The sequence below is a fragment of the Podarcis raffonei genome, chromosome 8, assembly GCF_027172205.1.
Source record: "Podarcis raffonei isolate rPodRaf1 chromosome 8, rPodRaf1.pri, whole genome shotgun sequence".
Classification (NCBI taxonomy): Eukaryota; Metazoa; Chordata; class Lepidosauria; order Squamata; family Lacertidae; genus Podarcis; species Podarcis raffonei.
The window spans coordinates 16,106,087-16,133,794 of NC_070609.1; the positions used below are offsets into that span (position 1 = coordinate 16,106,087).

Sequence of the window (27,708 nt, forward strand, 5' to 3'; positions counted from 1 at the left end):
ATGTTTCCTGGGGCACTGTTCTGCCATCTAACCTTTTCCTGAGGCCAAAGCGTGATGTGGTTATGTCAATGAAAGTCATCTCCAACCACATCCATGAAGCATGACAGGAATCATGTCACAGATGAAAAGCTCTCAGGGATTTTTGGCTCTAGTACATGTACTTCACTTCTGCCAACCTATAAACAAAGCCAGTGACAGTCCGCAGAACAGGGAGAGCAATCAGGCTGTCATGATGACGGTAGGAAGTGATGGAGGGAAAAGCAGTGAAGTGTCAGCGTCATTCCTGACAGTGGACTTGGCGCTTCAAAAGGCGTTTGCTGAAAAACATTCCCTGGAGAAAATATGATGGCAAAGCAGCACTCAGCACAGTTGACCCCTGCATCCCACCCATCAGGTGATTGACAGGTGGATGTGGTTTTGTGGATATTACTTTGTGGGTCAGATTACACGCAAAAGTGGCCCATGGACCAGAGATTTTCCACCCCTGTGCTAAAGAGATGTTCTGCCAACTCCAAGGTGAATTGGAGGAAATGAAAAATATTTTCAAGCCAACTTTTATTTCGCACAGGAGCCCATCACTCGAGAATCATGCCTTCTTATCTTTCTGTAAGTCAGGGTTTCCCAAACTTGGGTCTCCAGCTGTTTTTGGACTACAACTCCCATCATCCCTAGCTAACAGGATAAGTGCTGATGGGAACTGTAGTCCAAAAACTTGTAGTCCAAGTTTGGGAAACCCTGCTCTAGGTTAAGTCTTCTTATATCCCTTCTTCAGAGGGATGCAATTACAGACATTATTATTTCAATAATTTTATAGGCCAGCCTATGCTCAACATACAGGCATCTGTGCATACCCACACTAGAGATACTGTTAACAAAGGAGGCAGTCTGGAGTTTTTTGAGGTGAAAAGCCACACACAAGGTGAAACGGCACAAACAATTTATTAAACAAGAATGTAATATTCCCCAAAGGGAAGTTACTATTAACTCACATTGCTGCAGGAACAAGAAAGCTAGGCTTGGATCGAGGAAAGGGGCAGAGACTTGAGGAGGGGGAGATGCGTCAGGGTCCACGTCCCTCAAAATGGAAGGTTATGAGCAACACTCGACTACAGGGAAGTACTATCTCAACATATACAAAGCAACAACTCTCGCTCCCCACTGACCTTTGCCCTGACCCACCACTGTAACTGCAGAGAGATTATTTTTCCTGCTTAGAAGGGTAGGAGGAGGTTACTGGTGATTCTTGTCATAACTCCTACACTGGCTTCTGCTTTCTGGAGGGAGTCGCAGCCCATGAGAAGACATGCAGAGCTCTCCCGTCTTTGTATGTAGGTGGGAATCGGAGCCCTAAGAGACACGGAGCAAGACCCATGCTGGGCGGCAGGCGGTACGGTGGCCCAGTAGGGACACCACACCAATCCTGCGTTTCTGCTCCTTGCAACTTGCATAGCATCACCGGAGGAGGGCTAGTGCCCACCCCCTACAGCTCCCTCTCTGGGAAACACACGTCGCTTTGTGCCTCTGGACGCCGGCCCAGATGCCCTGGCCCACCCAGCTCGGGGGGTGGGGGAGCCTGGCTGCTGTTCGGCAGCTACCAATGCGAGGATGTCACGCTCAGGCCAGCAGGCGGCTGTACTCGGAGAGAGCAGAGGATTTCTTCACACCATCCCAGATGCGAGCTGCATAGTGGAACCTGCCCGGGAGAGGGAAAGGAACATGGCAGTCAGCCTCAGCGCAGAGGCAAACTGGGTCCTACTAAATTATCTGCTCTGTTCCACAATAGCCTCACAATACCCATAATGTTATGGCAAGTTAATCCGCATACGTATATTATTTTTTTCTACTTTCAACTGACAGATACAGAGATATATATATACATGTATTTGTGTTAATTTTTTTGGAAGCAAGTAGCAAGGGAGAATGAGCACACTGTAAAGAGACAAAAACCCTAGAAAACCGAGGCATGCAAAAAAAAAAGAAAGAAAGAAAGAGAAAGAAAGAAAGAAAGAAAGAAAGAAAGAAAGAAAGAAAGAAAGAAAGACAGGATAGAGAATCCATGACTGACACAGACAAAGCTCAGGTTTTCAAGTTTTTGTCAGCCACATCCTGTTTCTAAATTTCTGTGTGAAGGAGAGCTAGAAAAATGCTTTAATACACAAAATGTGCTTCTTCAAAGGCAGATTTTACATCTGAAATCCGATTCTGCACTTGTGCAATGGGCCTGCATGCAGAGGAAATTTGGCAGCCCTTTCTCTGGCCCTGCTCCTGCCAACCTAGCAGTTCGAAAGCACATCAAAGTGCAAGTAGATAAATAGGTACCGCTCCGGCAGGAAGGTAAACGGCGTTTCTGTGCGCTGCTCTGATTCGCCAGAAGTTGCTTAGTCATGCTGGCCACATGACCCAGAAGCTGAACGCCAGCTCCCTCGGCCAATGAAGCGAGATGAGCGCCACAACCCCAGAGTCGGTCATGACTGGACCTAATGGTCAGGAGCTTTACCTTCTCTGGCATACCAGAACAGGAGAAGGGCAGGCCTTTTCACTCCTACGTAAGGGTGACTGGTGCCCCTCTAAAATGCACCATGGCTCACAACGCTACCCAACTGCCTGCAACTCCATTTACTGTGGCAAATGTACCTCTTGCAGGTGATGTATATCATGCCCAATAGACTGAGCATGCACGCTCGCAGGAGCGAGGCAGCTTTCATTATGCAGTGAAACTCACATTGCGTTTATAGTAGAGGCATTCCTGACTCTCACACCCCTAGGTTTAAAATCCTCTTAAATCACATGAAAAGGTTAAGATGGAGCCACTTCAAAGGACGAGGCACATCTTATACAGCAATTTTTGCTCTGTTCTGAGCGGAAGTCTTCAGAATAACAAACTTTTAGACATCAGGAAATGTCCAGTATATGCATCTCAGCATTGCCAGTTAAAGAGTCTGATGCGCAGGTTGCTATCTCTGTGAAAACAAACTTTTCTGGCTAATCAGGAGCAATTAGTGATTTACAACATGTTTAAGTTTATGGCTTTGTTAGAAATGTGGTTTTACTGCTTGTGATAGGTGCCGGTTGTTTTGAGCTTTTATAACTTTGCAATAAGCTTAAAGTTTTGTGGTTTTGTGACAAGAAACATTGTTTTAAGAAAGAAAATATTGTTTTAAGATAAGAGAATGGGGACCAGAAGGCTGGTAATGTGATTCTGGTCTGTATCACCTTTCTTGGCGTGGACATCACAGAGATGCAAAATATGCCTTCCTCCCCTATGTAACAGGCTCAGCTGGGCGACCTTGGGTCGAGGGAAATTATTAACAGGACGCTCAGCTCTGGGGTCTGAGCCATTGTCTGAAACCAGCCAAGGCAGGGTGGTGCAAAAGGCACCGTATTTGTCACGCTTCCTGGAAGGCAGGCATCTGCCAGCACATGAAGTGATGACACATTAACTTGCTAAACTCAAAAGGGAGCCTAGCACCTTCAATATGAAGCTTTATTGTGACATGAGCTTTTGAAAGCAGAAGCATACTTTGCCAGGTGTGGGAAGCTAGAACGTTATTTAATTACATAGAATGATTAGCATGGAGAGTGACTTGCCTGACGAGAACGGATGCTCAATGGGCCTTGCAACCCCCCAAGTTAAGACCCCTCTTAAGTTATTCTCTTATGCTACTTCAACCACCAAAATCACACACACAGAGAGACACACTTACCAGTTCTTTTCGGTCAGGATGGTGTGAGAGAGCTGAGGCCGGGACATAGACATAATCTGGCTCCGAAGCTTGGCAATCAAAGACTGGAAACTGGGGTGCCCCTTGTACCCAGGCAGGAGAGAGAAGAGGGGGCCGCTCCCAGGGGCTGCAAAGGAAAGGAAGACAGGCGGGTTATTCCATCCGTTGGGGCATCTGGAGCTTTCACCAGAATGTAAACAGCCCTTTTCCAAAAGGAATTGTAATGAGAGAGAGAGGAAAAAACCTAACAAATAATAAAAAAACACTGATCCCTGGAGGAAAAAGCAAGTGATTTGTTACCTGGTGTAACTGAGGTGGCAGTTCAAGCCGTGATGGGGCCATCACCGCATCTGGCTGGGTTGGAAGGGCAGGCAAATTGCTGCACTGGCCCGAAAAGCCAGGAGGTCCTGGGCTGGCTCAGCCCCTTGTGGAACAGACTGGGGGCTTTCAGTGGATGAAACTAAACTGGCACCAACTTCACAGGCACAAGCTGGATGGAGGGACACCTTCACACAACCAACCCGCCCCCCCAGCCCAGTACACTGGGGATGCAGGTTGCAGTGCTACTTGGAGCAGCAGGGAGAAATTCAGTGGATGGATTTTGCCCTGTGCTCCAGGGTTGCTGCAATTCATCATATCAGGGCAGAACTATACGCAATCCATGCAGAAACCTAAATCACTAATGCAACATAATTCTGCTATTTTGGCTAAACAGGGTAGGCAGTGAAATGTGCTCTTAAAGCCTTCCCTTCCTGCAGTTTCCCCACCCCAACTGTTCTTCTAGTAAAAGCCTACCTTCTACCCAGAGTAAAAGTAAAGGTAAAGGACCCCTCACAGTTAAGTCCAGTCGCAAATGACTCTGAGGTTGCGGTGCTCATCTCGCTTTAGAGGCCGAGGGAGCCGGCGTTTGTCCGCAGTCAGTTTTTCCAGGTCATGTGGCCAGTATGACTGAGCTGCTTCTGGTGAAACCAGAGCAGCGCACAGGAACGCAGTTTACCTTCCTGCTGGAGCGGTACCTATTTATCTACTTGCACTTTGATGTGCTTTTGAACTACTAGGTTGGCAGGAGCAGGGACCGAGCAACAGGAGCTCACCCCGTTGCAGGGATTTAAACCACTGACCTTCCGATCGGCAAGCCCTAGGCTCTGTGGTTTAGACCACAGTGCCACCCGCATCCCAAGTTACCCAGAGTAGACCCACGGAAATTAATGGACCTAACATAGTCATGATCAATTGCAATGGGTTTACTCTGAGTAAAAGTGGAATACCACCGCATCCCGTTAAGCTCTTTTTTTGACAGAACTTGGCAGATTGCTGGAAGGGAAGGATTCTGAGCACACAAAAGGGCTAAGTCTGTTGCCATCCCCATCCCATCTTCCACCCAGGAGCCACCTGCAACTAATTCATATGAAAAAGAAAATGGTAGGCAGGTGAAAGGATTTCCAAGGCTGATGTGGGACCGATGCTGTGCATTGCTTCTCTTTTTCAGTTTTGATTTAGTATTTGTATCCACCTTTTTAAACAACAACGCTGTGCTCGAGGTGGCTCGCAGTAGCAATATAAAAAAATCAGCAGACATTGCAATCGCTGTAATCATATCTAAAGCATGGCAGCGTATAAATAAAGCAGAAAACGAGTTCAGCAAACACTGCCATTCGATACAAACTCATAATGAATCAAAATGCCAGAAATGTCTGCTGAGCACCAGCCCTGCTCTCTTGCTTCAGTCACTCAGCATGCATCCCTTACCTGCTCCCATGGTGAGTTAAATATTAAATGTGGATTCAATTATGTTGGGGACCAGTTTGAAGAGGAAGCTGCCCAGAGGCAGAAGGCAGTGGGAGCTTCAGCCCTTCTACCTCTTTAAATATCAAGCAAAAGGGCTGGAGACACAGCTCCAGCTACTCACCTGCCCTGGGCAGAGCATCATCCGAGTCGCTGTCCATAAATGGCAGTAAGAACAGGTTGACCTCCGAGTCCAGGTAACTTTGAGGAAGGCCAGGAAATATGTTGCATTCCAGCATGGAGAGGGTGCCTGGTGGAAAGAAATAGTGCCATTAAGCAGACAACTGCCTTGAGATACCACAAAATATGATTTTCTGGGTTTTGGGGGCTTAATAGGTGGCAGCCTGCTGGCCCACTGGATCAGCAACCTATTGTATTTGGGATGAGAAAGCCCAAGTCTCTACATTGCCTCCTTTGGCAGGCTTCATCTTCTAGCTATTTTAAGCTCCACAATCTGGCCTTTCAAATAGATTGGAAAGAGGCACATTACCCTTATATTTCAGGTGAGAGTGCATCATAATCTTGTCAATAACCAGGTGCATCTGCTTCAGGTTCCGGGGGCAGAAGTTCTCCCTCTTGGCTTTGTTCTGGAGAAAAACTAGGCAGAGAGAGAGAGAGGGAGAGAGAGAGAGAGAGAGAGAGAGAGAGAGAGAGAGAGAGAGAGAGAAGGTTTACAGGTGTCCTAAATGTGCCTGTCCCCATTGCTCAAATCTAAACAAGAAGAGATAGACCACCCCCACCCTAAGCCAGAACTCATCCAATTGTGGCGCTCAAATTATTTCTTTAGATTTCTGAATTGGCAGCTGTTAACCACTGTGGGCGTTATTTTGCCACGTCTACCAGGACACTGCACAAACACACAACCTAGGATCCAGCTTGCAGCTTGGGGAACCTCAGCTGTGTTTCAAGAGAAGAGCTGGGCAAACGTGGAAATGCCAACTAAGATGCCATCGGTGGCCTCTTTCTGCTTTGCCCCTTGTTTTCACCATCCCATGCCTTCTCCGGCCCTTGGGTCTCTGCCTCCACCCCCCACCATCCTTTGCTTTCCACCCCACTGCCCCCTCCAGATCCCAGGGCCAGCTCCAGGTGTCATGAGGCCCCAGGAAAAAGGGCTCTCTGGTAGTCTCCCTCCTTTATTGCTGGGACATTGTCTGGTAGTGATCCAGGCAGCACCAAATGGCTGGAGGCCACTTAAATTTCCTGAATTGGGGGTCTGGTGGAAAATTAGAACTGCTGCTGTGCCTGGCCACCAGTTGGTGCTCTCATTGGGAGTACCCAGATATAATTTTATCTTTCTTTAGGGAGGTCCTTTGAGCAGGTGTCGGCTGTAGGCCATCGCAGGACCCTGCCAGATGCAATCACTCTTGGAGACAGGATACTGGGGTGAAGATGGGACAGGCCACTGATCCAGCCCAATAAAGATGGGCTTATGCTGTTTCGTACCAATGTGTGGGTAGTATTCTGTGCCCTCATCCGAGCCAGAGGAGCCGCTGGATTCGTGACTGGGAGATGGAGTGGAGGGCTTTACCATCTCAGCTGTCTGCAAAAACCTGCAACAAAAAGCCACTTGCGGTTGAGGACTAGGAATAATATTTTGCAATGAATAAGTAAGAGGAAGCATTGTTTGAATAGACCTTGTCCCACCTCTAATTGAGAATGGATATACTGCAGGATCTTTCTGCTACTGGCCATTTTTAAATTTTTGCTGTTGCAAGGGAAACCAAGTGATACCAATTCTGAGCGCACAAATAGCTGGGGCAGCTTGAAAGATAGCAACAGAAGCATGAAGGTGAAAGAGGCATTTTTCTTTTTCTTTCATCCAGAGATACTGGGCTAGCACCTACTGGTTGGCCAGTTAAGATGGCCAGTTAGTACCCACAGAAACAGATATCCCTGTACTATTTGAAATGGACCAAACCCAACCAGCCCATCACTACCAGACATACACTCAGAACTTACAATACAAAACAAATATTTTTTCCTCTTGTCAAGACCGCTTCAAAATGTATAGCGCAAAATACCAACTTTTCGGAAATACTGGGTGTTTCTCAAGGATTTTAAGTACCAACAAACAGGAGAGTCACCAAAAGAAAAAATCCATTCTCAAGACTGCAAATTTTTCCTCAAAATCAGCCCTGCAATTTAGCTTTTGAAATCTCTGGTTTTTTTAAATATACCCACACAACTTCAGAGCTAAGGAAACAAAATGAGGACTTCCAAGTGCATATCTGAAATCTATCAATTCCCTTAACTTACTGGTAACAGCATATATAAAGAACATGAGGTCCTATGTTTTGTCTAGTAATCTCCAGTTAAAAGACACCCAAATCCAATGCCTAATGAAATCTTAGGGACTGAGTAAAATTCCCAGTGCTCAGAGGGTCATATCTTCAGCGTCTGGTATAGCTGGCACCTCTCTGCAGCTCCCAGACACAAAAGAAATTATGCTTTATTTGTATTAAATTATAGAGCAAAATCCACCACTTCTGGGAACAAGTTGCATGCTACCCAAATGTAAAATTCAGGTTCAGGTTTGAAGGGAAAGATTATGCCCAGCCCTCTTGCTTAGGCAGCAGAAAAATGAAGGGGCTTAACTTCTGACCCTAAGGCACTAGGGCAGGCTTCCTCAAACTCGGCCCTCCAGATGTTTTTGGCCTAAAACTCCCATGATCCCTAGCTAGAAGGACCAGTGGTCAGGGATGATAGGAATTGTAGTCTCAAAACATCTGGAGGGCCGAGTTTGAGGAAGCCTGGCCTAGGGCCTTTAGTTGACTCTTTTGTTTCCTACAGCTGTGTGACTAGCATGTCTCACCTGTACAGGCTCAGATCAGTAAACCAGTCTTGCACCACGATGACCACATGGCAGACAGTGAAGAGGAAAGCAGCAATCTGGAGGGACTGGAAGGAAAGCAGGTGTGAGTAGGAGACGGGTCAGGGCTTGGGACCTCAGGGTACAAGGTTTTGATTTGAGCATGCTCTCAAGAACGCAGGCCAAAGGACACCTTTGCTCCTGTGCTGAGAGTGCCATGCTTCAAAACCAGCTGCACTTTTGGTGGGAAACATCCTTTGGCCTCCTTTGGGTCAGATGAGTTTATTGAAGGGACAAGGCCAGTGAAAAAAGAGTTGAGGGAGAGTTATATTGTAAGGATTACAGAAGATAACAGAACTGAGCCAGGAAGCTGGCTTGAAAAGGGCAGGAATTCCCCATTTCTCCAGCTTTGCTTTCACTTATGTCTTAGCACTGTGAGGACCAACGGAACAGGGAGCTACCTGTCTCACCCCCATCATCTGCCAGAGGTGAAGATTCTGCAGCCACATCCGCCACCATCACCCGACACATACAAATGGTCCCTACCTGCATCTCAACGTAAGTATGAGGTAGATTATACTCCGGAGGCAGCTTGCGGTCATTGTTGATCAAGTGATCTAGAATGGAGGGACTCAGAATGGGCTACAGAGAGGGAAAAAGGAAAAAGCCTTTGTAGGGTTTTGTTCACCCTAGTTTCTAACCTGAGTCTACTCTGTTGTCAGTCCTCATTTCTTAGCTAAAGCTAGTCCTTTCCTAGGGCACTAGGTTTTCCTACTGAACGATGCTACCTCCTTCTCAACAATTCATGGATGAAACATTATATCCTGTGAATTGAGACCGTGACCAATTTATATTCTTACTCGTTTTGTCTTTCTTCACTCACCTAGATGCTCAACAAATTTGGCACTCACATAGCTCCAACCTCTCCTTTCTTGTACCCCATCTAACAAACCCAGTGGATCATTTTCTGCTCTCCATACTGGACTAGCTGCTCTGTCCTGCTCTCCCACACTGGGAACAGATGTCTTGTGGAAGAGAAGCATTATAAACTGCCTTAAATATCAGCTGCCTTGATCAAATAAGCTTCAATCTCAAAACAAAGACAAATAGATCTTTCACCCAAGCTGTTTGTGGCAAGGCAATGGAGGTCTGGCATTTAAACCCATCAAGGGTCTACTGGACATTGCATGGAGAATTCTCCAAAGATAGTCGGAGGCAATTGCAGAAAGATGACCAAAGCAGAGACCTGAGTGTCAAGGAAGATGATACGCTCCTGGGTGATGAAGAAGTCGATGCCACTGGTCTGGTTGCCCCCACGCTCCTTGATCTCCTGGCTCTGAGTGCGGAACACATATGTCCTGGAAGAGAGGGGAAAGGATTGGCAGGAAAGACAAAGCAGAGTTGATAAATCTATATTGAATTCCACTTGTGGCAGTGAAGACTGATCACTGACTGGCTGAGCTGGTGCGAAGGCATGCAATGTTCCATCATTCCTAGTGCTTAAAGAAAAAAGATGAGAAAACGTCTGCAGCCACACATGTCAGTGTGAGGGAAAGAAAAGCTGTCAGTTTAGCAGGAATTATAATCTTATTTAGATATTGGGGACAGGAACAGATTCATGAGGCTGTGTTTTAACTGTTTTTACTGTCATGACTGTGTATCACGTTGAGATGATTGTGTAGAAGGCAATGAATAAACTGATGGCGGTGGCGACAAGGCAAGCTTAGGGCTGGAAAGAGATTCTGGGATGTAGAGAATCTAAGGGGCAGAAATCTCAGAAGCAAGGTGGTTGAAGGAAAGATTCCAAGTACACAAATGAGAAACAGATGAAGGAGGTTTAAGGGCAGAGGAGATAGGGGATGAAAACCATTAAGAGGAGGTGGAGGATGAATGTTACATATTGACTTGAACCAGCCAGTTATTTGGCTTAAGGCTTCTAGTACCGCTACATCAGTGTCAAGTAATGTCTCCAGCCAATCAAAATCACAAGGCGATAATCTTCAAAGCTTTACTTGCAGCATGCCCAAGATGCATTGCCCTGCATCTTCAGCCAACCCCACCCCCTAAACAGCTAAGAGGATCTCCCAGCAGAGGAAGTCTCCCCAACTACTTTCCTTATTCTATGCAATTCATTCTCTCAACTTCCAACCCTTCATCAACTTCCAACCCTTCATCATCCAACCCTTTCCATTAAACAGCCTGACTCTGCAGTTATGGTTAACGGTTCCCCTGAGCCAAGCCCCCAAATTACCTTTGATCCTCTTCAGGCTGGTTGGCGGACAGCAGTGACATCACCATGGATTTGCCTGTACCCTGCAGTCCCAGCACCCCAACCACCAGCACATCCGTTTGGTCCAGGAGATACTAATGTGGGACAGAGGGGGGAAAACACTTGTAAAACATAACCAGCTAGGACAGAAATCACAGGAGTTTTAAAGAGTGGGATTATCTAGGTATTGTTACCATCGTTTCTCAGCGCGGAGAAATGTTCCCAGGGAAATAACCCATCCCCAATGCAGGCATACTTGATCACAGAACAAGGGCCGAGCAATTAGAAAGTGGGATTACTGGGGGAGCGCAGGAAAGCTGCAGGAAGAGGAAGGGGTGCAGATGAGAGATGACCAGTAAATAGGAAGCCCCTGGACTTTCACAGTACCTCAATGGCGCTGTCACACCAGTTCATTTGGTCGTCCACCAGCTTGATGCTGTGTTTCATCTTCTCTGGGGCTAACAGCTTGGCCTGGCCAACCACAGCTGGAATGGCAAGAGGGTCTGAGGTCAACAGGGGCCAGGTGACAAGTCCCACATAAAGGTTATTTATTATTTATTTAATTGATTAGTTATTTTATGCAAAAATAAAAAAGGTTGCCAAACAGCTTCTAAAAAAGTGAAAATGGCCTAACAGAACAAAACAACGCATTCCAGTGAAGTCATTCCAATAACCCATAAACAAAATACGGGCAGTGATCATTAACAGCTTTCAAAAGTCCCATTTACTCCCCATTAAATACTGCAGCTCTTTCTAGGAACAGCAATGGCATTTCATAAGGCGAGCCTGACTTCCCCAAGTTCTGCTCTGCCCTACTTCTTGTTTGAACTTTCGCCAGACATTCCCATACAATTCCAAGTCCCCGTCCCCCCCAGTCACAGGGACTAGCACAGTGTTCCCCAAACTTTTTACAACTAGGAACCACCCCACCGCCAGATTTGTTTAAAAGTGAAGGCACAGCAGGACACAATCCTTTACACGCTTACCTGAGATTAACCCCCAATGAACTCAATGGGACTTATAGTTTTGAACAGATGTGCATCGGATTGCATTGTCACCCTTTCGGGTTGATGCCGGTGCCTTTATTTTGGATGGCCACACAAAGTGCTGGATGTACAGTGGTACATTGGTTCTCAAACGCCTTGGTACTCAAACGCCAAAAACCCGGAAGTAAGTGTTCCAGTTTCCGAACATTTTTTGGAAGCCGAACATCCGATGCGGCTGTCGGCTATTGTTCCCGGGGTGCCTGCACCAATCAGAAGCTGTGCCTTGGTTTTCGAACATTTCAGAAGTCAAACGAACTTCCGGAACGCATTAAGTTTGAGAACCAAGGTACCACTGTATTCAGTTATGTTGGCCAATTCACCAAAGCACACTTTACGAGGCCAGGTGACACAGTGGACTAGAATCTTACACTGAGAAGTGAAAGCAGACACCCTTGAGATGCTTTGCATACCTGACTGGCAGGGGTGCTTCTTAGCACTCTGTCTCTCACGGGAGTTTATTACAAATCAGGGCCTTGGACTGGTTAATTTTACAATGGTACCTTGTTTACGAACTTAATCCGTTCTGAAAGTCCGTTCTTAAACCAAGGCGTTCTTAAACCAAGGCGTGCTTTCCCATAGCAGTAGGGGACTCAATTTACAAATGGAACACACTCAACAGGAAGCGAAACATGTTCTTATTCCAAGGCAAAGTTCACAAACCAAAACACCTACTTCTGGGTTTGCAGCGTTCTTAATCCAAGTTGTTCATAAACTAAGCTGTTTTTAAACCAAGGTACCACTGTATTTGATGCAGCGGGTAGACAATGCATTGGGCCCTAATACTTCATCCATGCCCCTTCTCTCCTAATCACAGCTGGCCTTTCCAGCACTCCAAGTCTCTACATTGCTTTTTTCTGGAACAGGCCAACAAGGCTACACCTCCGGAAGTTGCCATCTCTCGTGACTTACGGTCCATGACGCTGCTGGGTGCAGTTGAGCCCATGCCACGATTCTGGATCTGGTAGACCGGCTGCGTGGGGCGCTGGCCCTCCTTCTCCACCTTGGCGACAGCAGCAGGGGGCTGAGCGGACGCCTCCGTTGCCCCCGCGGGACCTTTGCCTTCCTCCCGCGACTTCATCAGCACAATGGGCTTCTCTATGGCCGGGGCGGCGGCAGGCGCTGGAGCAGGAGTGGGGGTTGGGGTCCCCTTGGACTGTGAGGACACAGAGGCTGAGGACACAGAGGCCGAAATCCAACATCTCTCTCGGCCAGAAACGGGAGCACAGCCTCATTGGCTCAAATGCAACACTGCCTCCTTCCCAGAGCTGGGCACGTGACCCCCGACCTCTGTGCTACCTAAAACAGCCGGGGTGGAAAAGAGGAGTCCCTTCTCTTGTGGGTGTCTACACTCCAGATTCCTTGTTCCTCCTCCTCACCCTATATAACTTCTAAAAGGGAAATTCACACAGAGAAGATGAAATTAAAAGAAGAGGGAATCTCTCTCTCTCCCCAATCCCTTTTCAAACAGAGAGGTAAGGAAAGAAAGAATTGGCAGCTAAGAAGTCCATAGAATACTCCTCTCGAGGAAGTGGATCAGAGTACATAATTTTATATGCACCCCACCTCTGCACAGTTCGCACCATGCTGAAGGCGACTGACAACTTGGGGAAAATAAATAACTGCAACGAACAAAAGTAAACAACAAATAAAACATTAAGAAGCACAAAACTATTTCCACATCACAAAATCTAAAATGAAGACACAAAAAACAACAGCAACAATGGTCCCTACATACCCACCCACTGCCCTGTGATGTTTGGCTGAAGGGCATAAATGAAAAATAAATAAATGATAAGCTCAACAATAGCCCAGCCCTAGCTGCTAACCTCTAAGCTTTCTATTATATATCAACTGTCAATGACCGACAGCGTCAATAACTTCAGCTAAGCTTTGAATGGCAAGCCTGTTGCTCAGGAGCAAGCCACAGGAGCCACAGGAGCTCTTACTGGCCTCTTCGGAGGGCAACCATGGGATCGAGCAGGGGACTAAGGCCCATCAGGCCACAGCGTGCTGGCATTTTGTCTCCCAACCTACCCTTTCTGCAGGTGGCTTGGCCAGGATGATGGGTGTCTTCTGCATCACGGTTCCCACCGGCTCATCCACTGGGTCCTACAAGGAGTAGAACAGGGTGAACTTGGGGCCCCACGTTGCTCCCTCACCTTATTCCCACCGCAGGCAAAGCATGGAATTTACCCGCCGGTCTCGCTCGCGATCCCAGGGGACGTAGTCACGATCCCGGCCCGGCCCAGACAGGCTCTGGTGACCCAGCTCCTTGTCACGGTTCCAGCGGCGACGGCGCTCGTACAGCCCAGGCTGGCTGTGCCCTGACTCGGACATGTGGAAGCAGGACCTGGGAGGAGGAAAAACAAGAAGCTGAATAAATAATAGTAATATCTGAGAAACAAACTTTAGTCTGAGTACATAAACAGCAATTGTCACCTGTTTCCGCAAGGATGCTAAGAGACACTCAAACAGAAGGTTTTGGGGAAGGGTCAGAAAGATGCAAGCATAGAGCAGAGAAATATAACAAAGGAAAAGGGCTCTGCCAAGGCCTCTCTTCCTATTTACATTGTGATCATGAGTCCTTTGCCTGGGGTCTCAGCTTGGGAGAACGTGGCTGAGGTGTAAAATATGTGTATGGAAGAAGGTGTCCTTTTCTAGATCAAGGGCGATACTGAGAAGCCTTTGAGGGTTGTATTTGACTATACCTACCGTACCTGAACAACCCTTTGTTGGGTTGTTTCTTGGTCATGCTGGGGCGTGACTGAATGTTGAGAAGCAGCATCTGCAATTCCCACACACGCATTGATTATTAAGAATACTCCAAAAACCAACAAGGGGTGGGAATTGCTTTTTCCTCTGTAAACTATCAGTCATAAAAACCAGAAGACCAGAAGTACAACTTGGAATCTAATATTCTTCCCTTGTCTTAGAAAGTTCAGTCGGCTGAGTTTCAACCACAGACCCACCCATCCCTTTCCCAAGGCATAATCCATACCTCTTGAAGATACAGGAATTTGGGCCATAACTCAAAGGCCTCAGGCCCTGAAACCTGTTCCAAGGTGGGCTCACAGCTCAGCAAGAGGATGCAGAGCAGCCTCAGGTTCCATCCATGTCAGAACTAACCAAACATGAAGGAAGGACTAGGAAAGACCCTACCTGAGGACTTAAGAACAAAGGCTGCCACTCAGTGCTGGGCTGGATCATTTGCCTTCACCCACTGGGTGAGTTGCACCACTGTTGTTGCTTTTTAAAGGTGGTGTTTTGTTTTTTTGTAAGGCTAGGACCCGAACCAATGAATTCAAGAAAAAAGATTCTGACTAAACATCAGAAAGAACTTTCTGACAGCAAAAGCTGTTTGACAGTGGAACAATCTCCCTCAGGAGGTTGTGGACTCTTCTTCCTGGGAGGTTTTTAAGCAGAAGCTGCATGGCCACCTGCCATGGATGATCTAGTTGAGATTCCTGCATTGCGGGGGGTTGGACTAGATGACCTTTGGTCTCCCTTCCAACTCCAAAATTCTATTATTCTACGATGCTGTGAAACAGAAGCAGATGTGTACAGGGGTAGGGTAATAAGATGCCAAGGCTGAAGGAAGCCTTGCTCCTGTACCAAACCTGTCCTTGCACTAAAGGGATACCTGCAGGCTCTCTACAAGTGCCCCCAGTCATTCAAGGTAAGGATTTTCAGGGGTGGTGTCCTGCCTGTGCAATTCCCTTCTTCAGCAAGGCCTACCTAGTGCCAATACTGTTATCTTTTGGATGCCATGCAAAAGCATTTCCATTCTCTTAGGATTTCTAATGCATTTAGCATGCTGTAATTTTATTGCACTTTGTTTAGATTTCAGAATTTTTCTTTGGTTTTGCAAACCACTGGAAGCTTCACTGAAGATCGGCATATAAATGTCTGTAAATGTTCCTCGATGTTTAAAGAGCTGTGTTGTATACATTCCAGTAGGCGCAACATTTCCTCCTCTGCACCTATCAAAATTCCCTCCTCCATGCAACTATTAAAAATATAAGGGCCCTGCTTGCACTTTAAGGTGACCAGGTGCAAAGGAAGGGAGTGTTGAACCTGGCACTGTGTTGCAGTTTGGGATCAAAAGTGGGACCTGGATCAGCAAATTACTTTAAGGTTACTGGCCTAGATTAAACACCCATCTGTCTCAATGGCTGCATCCAGATAGAATAAAGCTAAACCATGAGTAAGCATGGCTGGAATAAACCTAGCCTCCCTCCCAGTGATAGCCACGAGAAGATCAGGAGTTTTTGCTTCTAGTTTTGATTTACCAGTTTTGGCATTACGTCCAAACTATGTTTAATCCTTCCCAACCTGATGCCCTCCAGATGTTCTGGACTACAACTCCCATGAGCATTGGGTGTGATGACAGTTGCAGCCTAAAATATGTAGAGGTCACTATGGTTTGCTGAAACTCAAGCTAGCTCCCTAAGCCGCAGTGTGAAGTGACTTTGTTTCAAACACACCATCACTAAGCTTAATGTGGACAACATGGCATGATGTAGATGATCAAAACATGAAGCATAAGCTTCCTTATGTCTACGCTGGGATATAAACAAGGGCTATACCAGCATGAGGGGAGGGAGGCTTATTATTGTCACAGTAAACCATGGTTTGTTGTTGCTTTTTGTTTTTGCAATGTCTGAACACAGCCAATGTAAAGCAGCTTTCCCGGATCTCATTTCAAACGTGAGAAACCAACCCTGCGGTGCTCATTGTAGCTGTACATTAAGCACCTCAACAGGCAGCCGCAGAGAACAAGATGGAGATGAGTTAGCAACCTGGAGGAAGAGGAACAGATTTAGTCCGCTTAGTTTCCATGCTTGTGGGGAAAAAGAGCAAAGGAAACATACCTTGCTTAAAAATAAATTAATAAGAGTATAAATGGAGCATGGGAGGCACATGAAAATGATAATGCTTCTGAGCATGTGCAGAGTGTCTCACGACTTACTAATTTAACCACCTCCATTTACAGGGAAAGTTTCCAGGTCTGAAGTCATAGCTTCTACGCGAGGTCTAACCATAGGTTGTTGTTCTGGGCGGGGGGTGGGGGTGGGCAAGCAAAGGAACTATATTAATTGGCGGAAGGATACAGGATACACTCATATAATTCGGCTTTTAACTTCACTAATGCAGTATACAGCGGAGGGATATAGAGGAAAATAAGATCCAACCACCAGCGGATGGATACCGCAAACTCATTTTAACGTGTAGCGGATGGATACTAGGGCAAAACCCGGAACTAGCCACTACGTCCCAGAGAAATACCTGAGCGGCGGGGCGGTAAAAGCCAGCAGCCCCGCTTACGCAGGAAAGAGATCCTCCGAGCGTCCCTTGAGGCAGAAGGTAGCCTTAGGCGGCGATAACACCTCGTTGAATGCCGGTTGGAATGCGGTCCTGCGAATCAGCGCATCTCGGCAGGTAGCAGGGTTGCGGACCTCATCGGCCACCGTTGCTTGAGCCAACGCGCATGCGCTGGGCGTCATTTCTCGCTCAGGGGACGGGTGAGCGCCGTTGGCTTTGGATTGACGCATGCTCAGTCTGCGGCAAGTGTGTGCATTGCGGCGCTGCTTTCGGAGCCTTTCGTTTGCCTAGGCAGCGTTGCGGAAGTAGTTTCATTTGTACGCATGCGTCAGAAGCCGACAGAACACGCGTAGATGGATCTCATTCCGGGGGCGGGGCGTGAAACCAGAGCGAGGCTAAAGGCCAGACAGGGCGAATGGGGTAGGCGGGGCTTCCCACCTGAATGGTAGTGGCGTGTAATGGTTGGAGCAGAATAATAATAATAATAATAATAATAATAATAATAATAATAATAATAATACTTACAACACAAAACTTTTCCCCCAGCAATTAACTAGAACTTGCCATAAGGGGAGTATTTTGGTGGTGCTAATAAATAAGATCATAAAAATAAGTAGAAGTGTGTAGCCAAAAAAAACAAAACCAACCCCTGGCTGCCTAATTCAATACAGCATTCAGTGCAATCAACTCGTTTACTCTGGAGTAGGGGGACCCACTGAGCTACAGGCTGCAGCAGGTCAATCATGTCTTCACTTTTAAAACTTTTTTTCTTCCTGCATTTGCCTGAATCCCCGTTTAAATCAATCTAAGCTAAATCCAAATCAAATGTGGAAATTCACAAAAGACACACAAGCATCTCCTTGAGCCCCCTTTGGGGAGAGGGGGGTGTCACAATACTACACTGAGAGCAAAAAACCGCTCCTGGAAGAATTATTTTGTGGAGACTGAAAACAAGAGCAGCCAACTGGGATCCAAACTCGCAGCAGCCTTATCCACGTTAGGCTCGCTTTGTTCTCACACCCTTCCTTTCCCTCAATCCAAAACGACCGCGCGATCTTCGCGGTCCCTTCCAACTCTACAAGTCCTTCTAGAGCATGTGCAGAGTGCTTTTCAGCTCCCACAGGCTTTGAAGCATCCTGACTTGGAGGGGGGTAAAGGTCCCCGTGACCACGAAGGGTGGTGAGTCCCAGGCGAGCCTGCGGCGCCATTAAGCGGAGGGACGGAGCACGGGGCGGGGAGTTCCGCAGGTCACCCAAAAGCGCTTGGCTGGGAGTGTTAAGAGGAAAGGAATCGAAAGACTACGACTCCCAGCAGCCTCTGCGCCGTCGCCACTCCCACCTCCCCAGCAATCTCCGGGCTCGTTTCCGGCCGGTCGCCGTGCGCTTTGCAAAAGGGGAGGCGGCCTCAGTAGGAAGAGCAGCGGCCGCGGTGCAGCAGGTCGCGTGCGGCGGGCTCTCCCCGGAGCGCGGGCTCTTGCGGATGCCCCGGGGCGCCGCCCTCTGAGCACCATGCGGGAGGGTCTGCTGGGCTGGCCCGGAGCAGCGGCAAGGCCTGCGGGACACGCCTTGGTAAGGTCGAACTGGAGCAAAAGGAGGCAAGTTTGCAGCCCGGGGGGAAGGGGGCGCGCCCGCAGCCAGCAGGCGACCCGATCCCTGCAAGGGAGAGAAAAAATGCCCGCGGTTAGATGCCAGGCGGGGCTTGGAAGGGGAACTGGCCTGGTTTCGCCCCTTCTGTATAAAACGCAGAAGAGTTGATTCGCAGCAGAGGCTGCTCAAATGGGGCGCTGCCCCACCGACTCCAGCCTCCCCCAGCTGTATGCCTTCCTACTTACTGCTAGTCCAAGGGGAATCACTGGCCGCCAGCTTCCTGCTCCTCCCCAGACTCAGAGTTGCCCTCTCAGCAGGGAGGAGGAGGGGGACAAAGCTAGAGGATTAGTTGGCTCTGTCTGTCATTGATTCTCATTCTAGCCAGGGTGGGGGTCTCTGCCATTCATTCTGCTGGTCCCAGTGGAGCTAAAGGAGGGATGGGCGGCCTCAATTTCCGTTTTGTGTGGCATGCGCACTGCTTTATCAACTGATGGTGTGCTGTTATGCCGCCCCCCCCCAAAAAAAGCTGCAGCCCATGGCCAGGATCTCTGTGCCATTACCGCAAATAGGAGCCCATCTAGTGCTGCACACCTTCATACAGCTGTCCCAGCAGGAGCTAGGGGGTCCTGTGATCTCCCTCTGGTCCACAGTCTGGATTCAGCCGCCTCCTTGTTTTTGCAGGGTTACGCTTGTGAACTGCAGTTCCTGAGCTTTAATTGTGGGAATGGCAGCCAGATCTGCTGTTCAAGACACGTAATCAGAACTCCTAGGTTAGGAACAGGAGCAGCTGCCTTTTAGTGGGTCAGGCCATTGGTCCAACTAGCTCCTGCTGTACCGGTGCTTCCTAAATATCTCTTTTCCCCCCCCCCCCCCGCTCCACCAACCACTTGAAAATTGCAGAGGGTCTTGGGGGACCACTTAATGATTTTCCTACTTGCTGTAACAGGCTGTGCCAGACACCGCGTGGTTTTTAATTGCATTTTAGCAGATGAGCCGTAGACCACCTGGAAGAAGCTTGTGGGCCACTGAGACCAGTACCAGTCTACACTGACTGGCAGTGACTCTCCAGAGTCCCTCCTTGGAGCTGCCGGGGATTGAGCCTTCATGCAAATGCTCTGCCAGTGAGCTGTGGCCCTTCCCTAAAATGTGCATGGCTGTTTCCATTTGAGTGCAAGGCATCCTTGGCCAACCTGAAGCTCTCTCCAGATGTTTTGTGCTACAACACCCATCTGATGGGACTGGGAGTTGTAGCCCAAAGCAACTGGAGGGGGCACCAAGTTTATACAGGCTGGCGTAAGGGCTTGTGCAGCAGGGGGACTGGGAGCCAGATAGTGCTATGAGATGTTAAGGAGTGGCTGTTGAATCTCCAAAAATGGCAACTCTGCCATTGGTGGAGCTTGCATGTTTTGCTCAGGAACAAAAGTTATTTGGAAAAGAGGGATGGTGAAATTTTTCTACAGCCCAATAGTGGAGCTGCAGCAGCTGCTACTGCTTGGTATGGGAGCTTGTAGGCCTTGGTGGCATCAGGGGCTCTCTAGATCCAGGACTCCTGGGTCCCTCTTTCAGTCTTGCCCCATGGGCCCGACTGGAATTGATCAGCAGAGTCATCTTTTCTGTCCTCCTTTCCCCACTGTCCCACAGCAGGTTAGCCCATTTTGTTGTCTGGGGTGTGTCAATTTCCCATATGACACAACCCGCAGTTGTGAATTCTGATTTTTCAGGAGAAGGCAAGGATCGTTCAAGATGTTTCTCCTCATTTCAGGGCGCCATGGACTTGGCAGGGATGGATGTTGGAGCTGAAATTGAACTGACGGAAGATGGGTCTCTGGATGAACTGCCTCTGCACTTGGTATGCAACAGGGTCTCAGCTCTTCTCCCTGTGGTGTGGGGAAACCTGAATTGCTTTGTGTTTATAGATCTGCACCAACGCATGGCTTATGAGGGTAGTATGAGAGGCAGAGGGTATCTGGGGTTCTGCACTCTTCTCTGTACTATATAAACCACTCACCCCAATCTTGCATTTTGTCTAAATTCTGTGTGTTTGCCAGCTGTTTACCTTACACTAACCCAGAAGGTTACGGGGAACATCAAGTATACAGTGGTACCTCTACTTACAAACACAGTCCATTTCGGGGTGCCGTTCACACCCTGAAAAGTCTGTAAGTAGAGCGCCGCTACTGCATGTGTGCGAAGCACAATAGAGCGCTTCTGTGCATGTGTGAAGTGTGCAGATTGCTTCTGCACATGTGCACATGGCAAACCCAGAAGTAAACACTTCCAGGTTTGCTGCATTCGTAATCTGAAAAGCCGCAACGTGAAAAAACGTTACTCAAGGTATGACTGTACTAGTAAAAATATTCTGGTTTTTAAATAATCCCCAGTACCCTAAATTAAGCCTTGTTGCTTATAGTGGTGAATAGCATGAGCAGCGAGCTGGAAGTCCTGTGATGCAGATCCCTGCCCCACAATGAACTTGAGCAGTAGCCTTAAATGCAAGTCACTGTCTTGAATCTTTTACATGGGGATAACATGGGTCTGCTTTGCCCAGTCATTCTTCTTAGGATTGTCAAGAATACACCTTTGATTTGTTTGAGAAACAAGCATATCACTACTAAATAATATTGGGTTGAGTCCATTGTTGGCTTTGCTCAGAGTAGGCCTATTGAAAGTAATGGGCAGGACTAACTTATACCCATGGAAATTACCGTATTTTTCGCACCATAGGGCGCACCGGACCATAGGGCGCACCCAGTTTTTTGGGGGGAAATAAAGGGGGAAAATTATTTTCCCCCCAGGGGCGGGGGAAGCTCGAGCTTCCCCCGACCCCAGCCCCCAAACAGGCAGCTCTCTGCAAGCCGTGGGAGCGCTCCCACTGCTTGCGGAGAGGTCCGCGAAGCCTGGGCGCGCTGATCTCAGCGCACGCAGGCTTCGGCATGCTGGCAACTCTCCGCAAGCAGCGGGACCGCTCCCGCTGTTTGCGGAGAGGTCTGCGAAGCCTGGGCGCGCTGATCTCAGCGCGCGCAGGCTTCGGCATGCTGGCAACTCTCCGCAAGCAGCGGGACCGCTCCCGCTGTTTGCGGAGAGATCCGCGAAGCCTGGGCGCGCTGATCTCAGCGCGCGCAGGCTTCGGCATGCTGGCAACTCTCCGCAAGCAGCGGGACCGCTCCCGCTGTTTGCGGAGAGGTCCGCGAAGCCTGGGCGCGCTGATCTCAGCGCGCGCAGGCTTCGGCATGCTGGCAACTCTCCGCAAGCAGCGGGACCGCTCCCGCTGTTTGCGGAGAGGTCCGCGAAGCCTGGGCGCGCTGATCTCAGCGCGCGCAGGCTTCGGCATGCTGGCAACTCTCCGCAAGCAGCGGGACCGCTCCCGCTGTTTGCGGAGAGGTCCGCGAAGCCTGGGCGCGCTGATCTCAGCGCGCGCAGGCTTCGGCATGCTGGCAACTCTCCGCAAGCAGCGGGACCGCTCCCGCTGTTTGCGGAGAGGTCCGCGAAGCCTGGGCGCGCTGATCTCAGCGCGCGCAGGCTTCGGCATGCTGGCAACTCTCCGCAAGCAGCGGGACCGCTCCCGCTGTTTGCGGAGAGGTCCGCGAAGCCTGGGCGCGCTGATCTCAGCGCGCGCAGGCTTCGGCATGCTGGCAACTCTCCGCAAGCAGCGGGACCGCTCCCGCTGTTTGCGGAGAGGTCCGCGAAGCCTGGGCGCGCTGATCTCAGCGCGCGCAGGCTTCGGCATGCTGGCAACTCTCCGCAAGCAGCGGGACCGCTCCCGCTGTTTGCGGAGAGGTCCGCGAAGCCTGGGCGCGCTGATCTCAGCGCGCGCAGGCTTCGGCATGCTGGCAACTCTCCGCAAGCAGCGGGACCGCTCCCGCTGTTTGCGGAGAGGTCCGCGAAGCCTGGGCGCGCTGATCTCAGCGCGCGCAGGCTTCGGCATGCTGGCAACTCTCCGCAAGCAGCGGGACCGCTCCCGCTGTTTGCGGAGAGGTCCGCGAAGCCTGGGCGCGCTGATCTCAGCGCGCGCAGGCTTCGGCATGCTGGCAACTCTCCGCAAGCAGCGGGACCGCTCCCGCTGTTTGCGGAGAGGTCCGCGAAGCCTGGGCGCGCTGATCTCAGCGCGCGCAGGCTTCGGCATGCTGGCAACTCTCCGCAAGCAGCGGGACCGCTCCCGCTGCTTGCGGAGAGGTCCGCGAAGCCTGGGCGCGCTGATCTCAGCGCGCGCAGGCTTCGGCATGCTGGCAACTCTCCGCAAGCAGCGGGACCGCTCCCGCTGTTTGCGGAGAGGTCCGCGAAGCCTGGGCGCGCTGATCTCAGCGCGCGCAGGCTTCGGCATGCTGGCAACTCTCCGCAAGCAGCAGGACCGCTCCCGCTGTTTGCGGAGAGGTCCGCGAAGCCTGGGCGCGCTGATCTCAGCGCGCGCAGGCTTCGGCATGCTGGCAACTCTCCGCAAGCAGCGGGACCGCTCCCGCTACTTGCGGAGAGGTCCGCGAAGCCTGGGCGCGCTGATCTCAGCGCGCGCAGGCTTCGGCATGCTGGCAACTCTCCGCAAGCAGCGGGACCGCTCCCGCTGCTTGCGGAGAGGTCCGCGAAGCCTGGGCGCGCTGATCTCAGCGCGCGCAGCCTTCGGCATGCTGGCAACTCTCCGCAAGCAGCGGGAGCGCTCCCGCTGCTTGCGGAGAGGTCCGCGAAGCCTGGACGCGCTGAGTTCAGCGTGCGCAGGCTTCGGCATGCAGGCAAGTCTCCGCAAGCAGCGGGAGCCCAGCGCTGGGCTCCCGCTGCTTGCAGAGAGGTGTGCGAAGCCTGGAGAGCGTGAGGGGTCGGTGCGCACCGACCCCTCTCACTCTCCAGGCTTCAGCGAAAGCCTGCATTCGCACCATAGGACGCACACACATTTCCCCTTCATTTTTGGAGGGGAAAAAGTGCGTCCTATGGTCCGAAAAATACGGTAATGCAACTAACTTTGAATACAGCTGGATTCAACCTATTTGTTTTTATCTTGCTCTCCTTCAGAAGTGTGTGCAGAGCAAGGCCATAGTCCACTCTCAGGAGGAAATGGTTTATATATATGTCCCATTCCCTACTGAAGCTTTGATCCCCTGTATCAGCTCATTCCAAATAATGTCCTATTTTTCCAAACAAAGCCTATGTCGGTAAGCAGTTCATCAGAAGGAATGGTGTCTGGTGTTAACATCTTCTGTTAACATCTCTCTCTCTCTCTCCTTCCGCTACCAGGAAAATGCCAAGAACTGTCTCTCCTGGGAAACCCTGGACGCCTCCAGCAGCGATGACGACGGGGAGGCATATTTCACCTTCTACCTCCCCGCCCGGCGCCCGCCCCGGCCTGCTCAGCGCCTCCCGGCTCAGCGCCCGCCAGCCTCCCCCTCCGCCCGGTCGGCCGCTTGCACGAAATGGATCCCTCCCTTGTACCCCTGCCCGCTGCGCCCCAGCCTTCCCTCCGCCCCCGGGAGCCCGGTGTTCGGCGCTCACCAGTGCCAGAAGTGCCTGCAGGTCTTCATGGAAGAGTGGCACTACGCCCAGCACCTCAAGGACCATGCCCAAGAGGAGCTGCAGAAGCCCGCGGCGCCACCGCCCCGCGCACGCTCCCCGCCCCGCAAGCTGCGCTGCCTGGAGTGTGGCAAGCGGTTCCTGCACCCAGAGCACTTTGCCCGGCACACCAAGTGGCACCTGAAGCTGGTGCGGAAGGGCATCAAGGTCTGCCACAGGAAGGGGTGCAGGCGCTCCTCCTCTTCTTCCTCCTCCTCCTCTTCCCCCGCCTCCCAAGCCGCCTATGTTTACAAGCCCGCCAAAACGCAGCCGGGAGCAAAAGGCGCGTCCGGCCTGCTGGCTGCGCAGGAGACTCCGGGGCAGCTGAAGAGGCTCCAGGTGCCCCGGACCCAGAAGGCGGGCAAGCGGAAGTCCTCCAAGCACCAGAGGAAGCTGCCGGCTGCCAGTGCTCCGCCCGCCGAGGGCCTGCTGGGTCCTGCCCACCCGGGGCATTCGGTGGCCATCTTGGACGGGGACGTTGGCGTGGCCCTGCTGCAGCCGTGGCAGAAGCAGGAGGCCATCTTGGAAGGGCAGGTGGCGGGGGGCCTGTTCCAGCCGGCGGTCATGAACGCCGACAACCAGATCATCATCCTGGATGGCGACGAGGCGGAGGTGCAGGCCACCCTCTTCGACGGGCAGGGGAATGTCAACGCCCTCCAGCCTCTTTTCCTCCGGGCTGAGGAGCAGACGGCCATTTTGGACGCTCCGGTGAGCCTGAGCTCCCTGCAGTTGGGCGGAGTCAATAAGGACCAGGCCGCCCTCGCCGCCGGCTGGGTCTCCCAGAACCCTTGCACACTCCTCCGGACTGTGCTGCTCCAGGCGGACGAGCAGGGAGCCGTCGTGGACGGCCAAGCGGAGGCCAGCCCCATGCAGCAGGTGATCATCAAGACCTCGGAAGGTGCATCCACACTGTATCTGGACCCGGACCCTCACCTTTCTTCTGTGGACTTGGCCACCCTCCACTTGGTCCCTTTGCACCAAGAGTCTCAGTTTATAACCGTCCCGTACGGGAACGCATTGACCTTGGACAGCACAGATCCAGCCTGCGACGGGAACGGGGCTTGGGAAGAGCCCCAGGCCGCCACCGTGCAGTTCTCGGGGTACGTGCCAAACCCGTGTCAACAAAACAAGCAACCATCACCCCCGGCGACCGCCAGCCTTTCCCCCAAAGGCTCCGTGGTTGTCCGCCTGGTCCCCAGCACGTCCAGCGGGGACCACCCCGAGGTCTTGGACCTGGAGTACGACATGGGCGGCGGCATACCTGTGGCTTCTGAGCCGTGGGAGGCAAACGGGAGGGCTGGGCCAGAGGCCTACGGTGCCGAAGTGGTGGCGGCAGCAGAGGAGGACTTCATCGTGGTGGAGGTGGACCCTGACTCGAGGGGCCCCAAGATGGCGGCGGTGGGCCGCCCCCTCAGCAGCCACAGGCGGCGGGCCTCCCGGAGAAGGGTTCAGAAGCCGGCCAGACGGAGGAGGACTGCGTGGGGCTTCCGGTGCCCCGATTGTGGGGCACGCTACAGCCGGGTGTCCCAGCTCCGCGCCCACCAGAAGTGGCCCCGGCACCGAGGGCGGAGCTTCCTGTGCGAATGCGGGACTTCCTTCCGTGGCCTGCTGCACCTCCTGAGGCACCAGCTGCAGCACCTAGAGGAAGCCCTCTTCATCTGCGCGGCCTGTGGGAAGTCCCTCAAAGGGCACACGGGCCTCGCCAGGCACGGCTCCTGCCACCCTCGCCCGGCCCACTTCAGCTGCCCGTGCGGAGCCAGCTTCCGGCGCCTGTCCCGCTACCTCTGGCACCATGTGAGGAACCAGCGGCCCGGCCTGCGGGTGTACACCCTCTCAGGTTTCCTCCCCTCGAGCTGAGCCAGGTGGGCTCGCCCAGTCAGGGCCCCAGGAATATCTGGAGGTCCTGTTGAGAGCGGACCCCCAGCCTTTCGCCCACCAGTCCCTTGGCGGTTCGCCTTGTATGTCTGGGGACCCGAAGACAAAAGGCTGCTGCTTCCAGGGGAGCATTAGTCTGACACGGTTTACTGGTTGTGAAGCTTGTTTCTGTTGGGGTGTATTTCTTTTGTTTTGTTCCCCTCCCCTCATGTAATTATGACTGTGAAAATTAAAACAGCAAAAGATGCTGAGTCCATCACTCTTTGCTTACCTGCAGGGGGAGGCCTGTGTGGTAGCAGAAACCTGTATTTCTTATGTGGGTTGTGTTCACAAGAGGAAGGCTGAGGTGTGTAGACTGGGATTGTTCAGAAAGGCATGGGCTGCAGCGTGAGGCACAGAGATATCTGGAGGGGGCCAGCTCCCATCATCCCTGACCATTGGTTGGAGTAACCAGGGCTGATGGGAATTGGAGTCCAACAGCACCTGGGGGGGGGGGGGACACACACATCATATTGGCTGTCCTTGGTGTAGCAGCTCAGCAGACTGAGAACACATCTGGGTTGACTGCAAAGGTGCCCCCAATGAACCAATCAACAGCTTCTTTTCACATTGTAAGTTATTTTCAATACAGGTACCTAAACTAGCGGTGGCAGACGCCATCTTAAGCGGTGCTTCCTCCTGCCAGAGAATGCAGAACGCATCTTCTAATATGTTTTTGCAACATGTGTGTATGAGCTGAAAACAACTTATGTATATATCTATGCAGTTCTTGGGATACATCCAGACTCAGTCAGTTGAAATTAGGTTGAATTGAAATCAACGAGTCACGTCGTAGCCACGACTTTATTTGAGAACTTGTCACTTTCAGTGGTAAAGCTACTGTGGATCCAGCCCGTTGCCTTTTCCTGTATCCACATGAATGCAGATTTCATTAATCGTTTGATATGTAGTGACCTCTATTTCAGGGGAGTAAAGAACTCTGGTTTCTTCCATGGAAGTGGCTGGTGAGATGCAAACCCCTCTGCTTAAAACTGCTGCCTCGGTGTGTATTGGGGATGGCAGCCCAGGGGTGGGAGGGGGGACGAAAAGTGGTCCTGGTGTTTCCTTCCTTGGGACTGGTGTGCAGCCGTCATTTAGCAACAGGGATAATGGCCTTCGTTCATTTTTATTTGGCCCATTTATATACCGCTTTTAGTTAAACAAAACTCTTAAGCGGTTTACAACATAGGTTAAAACATCTTAAATAAACAGCAGATACCAAAACAAAAAAAGGAGAGCATTTCTACGTTCTACAAAACGTAACTAAGTAGAGCATCCTCATCAGTATCAAAATAAACATTGCCACATAAAAATCAGCTGCAAAAAAAATGCAAGGAAAATCCATAGTAAAGGACTAATTCCAAGCATCCTCTAAAGATCAGGAAGCAAAATAATTAAAAATGAGCTAAGAAGTATAAATTTCACCTTTTTTATAAAAAAAACCCACAAATCTGATTCGCAATGAAGCAAAAGAAAATCAACTCATTCTTCCCCACCACCATACATCAATCAATCATCCCATTAAACGAATCAATGCCCAGCTCCCTATTCAGCAATTTGCACAACTTAATCTAACTACAGCTAAAAATACAGAGAAAGTTCAGTTTCGCTCACACACACACACACCTTGCATGGTCAGCACACATCAATGCTCCAATGCACTCAAATTTACTATTCTAGCACACCCTCCAATCACACTCCACAATCGCTGCCATAATTCAGT

At 50.7% G+C, this 27,708-nt stretch overlaps 2 protein-coding genes across 5 annotated transcripts; one reads left to right on the forward strand and one right to left on the reverse strand.

Annotated features, from left to right (window-relative positions):
• Nucleotides 1-923: 923 nt before the first annotated feature.
• Nucleotides 924-17,024, reverse strand: SMG9 (SMG9 nonsense mediated mRNA decay factor). Of its 3 annotated transcripts, none has more exons than XM_053398066.1 (14): nt 16,918-17,024; nt 13,825-13,981; nt 13,666-13,740; nt 12,541-12,784; nt 10,973-11,070; nt 10,568-10,680; nt 9,563-9,674; nt 8,863-8,958; nt 8,320-8,405; nt 6,951-7,057; nt 5,998-6,105; nt 5,632-5,757; nt 3,705-3,849; nt 924-1,693 (listed from the first exon to the last, which is right to left on the reverse strand). In XM_053398066.1, exons 2-14 carry the CDS (start codon nt 13,966-13,968, stop codon nt 1,615-1,617), a joined length of 1,533 nt encoding a protein of 510 aa, XP_053254041.1. In that variant the 5' UTR covers nt 13,969-13,981; nt 16,918-17,024; the 3' UTR covers nt 924-1,614. The 3 variants fall into 3 exon arrangements, with proteins under 3 accessions (XP_053254041.1, XP_053254042.1, XP_053254043.1); XM_053398067.1 differs by lacking the exon at nt 16,918-17,024 and adding an exon at nt 16,601-16,692; XM_053398068.1 differs by lacking the exon at nt 16,918-17,024 and having other exon boundaries at nt 12,541-12,801; nt 13,825-13,839.
• On the forward strand, nt 16,852-26,202 carry LOC128418414 (uncharacterized). Of its 2 annotated transcripts, none has more exons than XM_053398057.1 (3): nt 16,852-17,070; nt 20,302-20,388; nt 23,760-26,202. In XM_053398057.1, the coding sequence occupies exons 1-3, from the start codon at nt 16,867-16,869 to the stop codon at nt 25,926-25,928; spliced, it is 2,460 nt and encodes an 819-aa protein (XP_053254032.1). In that variant the 5' UTR covers nt 16,852-16,866; the 3' UTR covers nt 25,929-26,202. The 2 variants fall into 2 exon arrangements, with proteins under 2 accessions (XP_053254032.1, XP_053254034.1); XM_053398059.1 differs by lacking the exon at nt 16,852-17,070 and adding an exon at nt 18,315-18,521.
• Nucleotides 26,203-27,708: the final 1,506 nt, after the last annotated feature.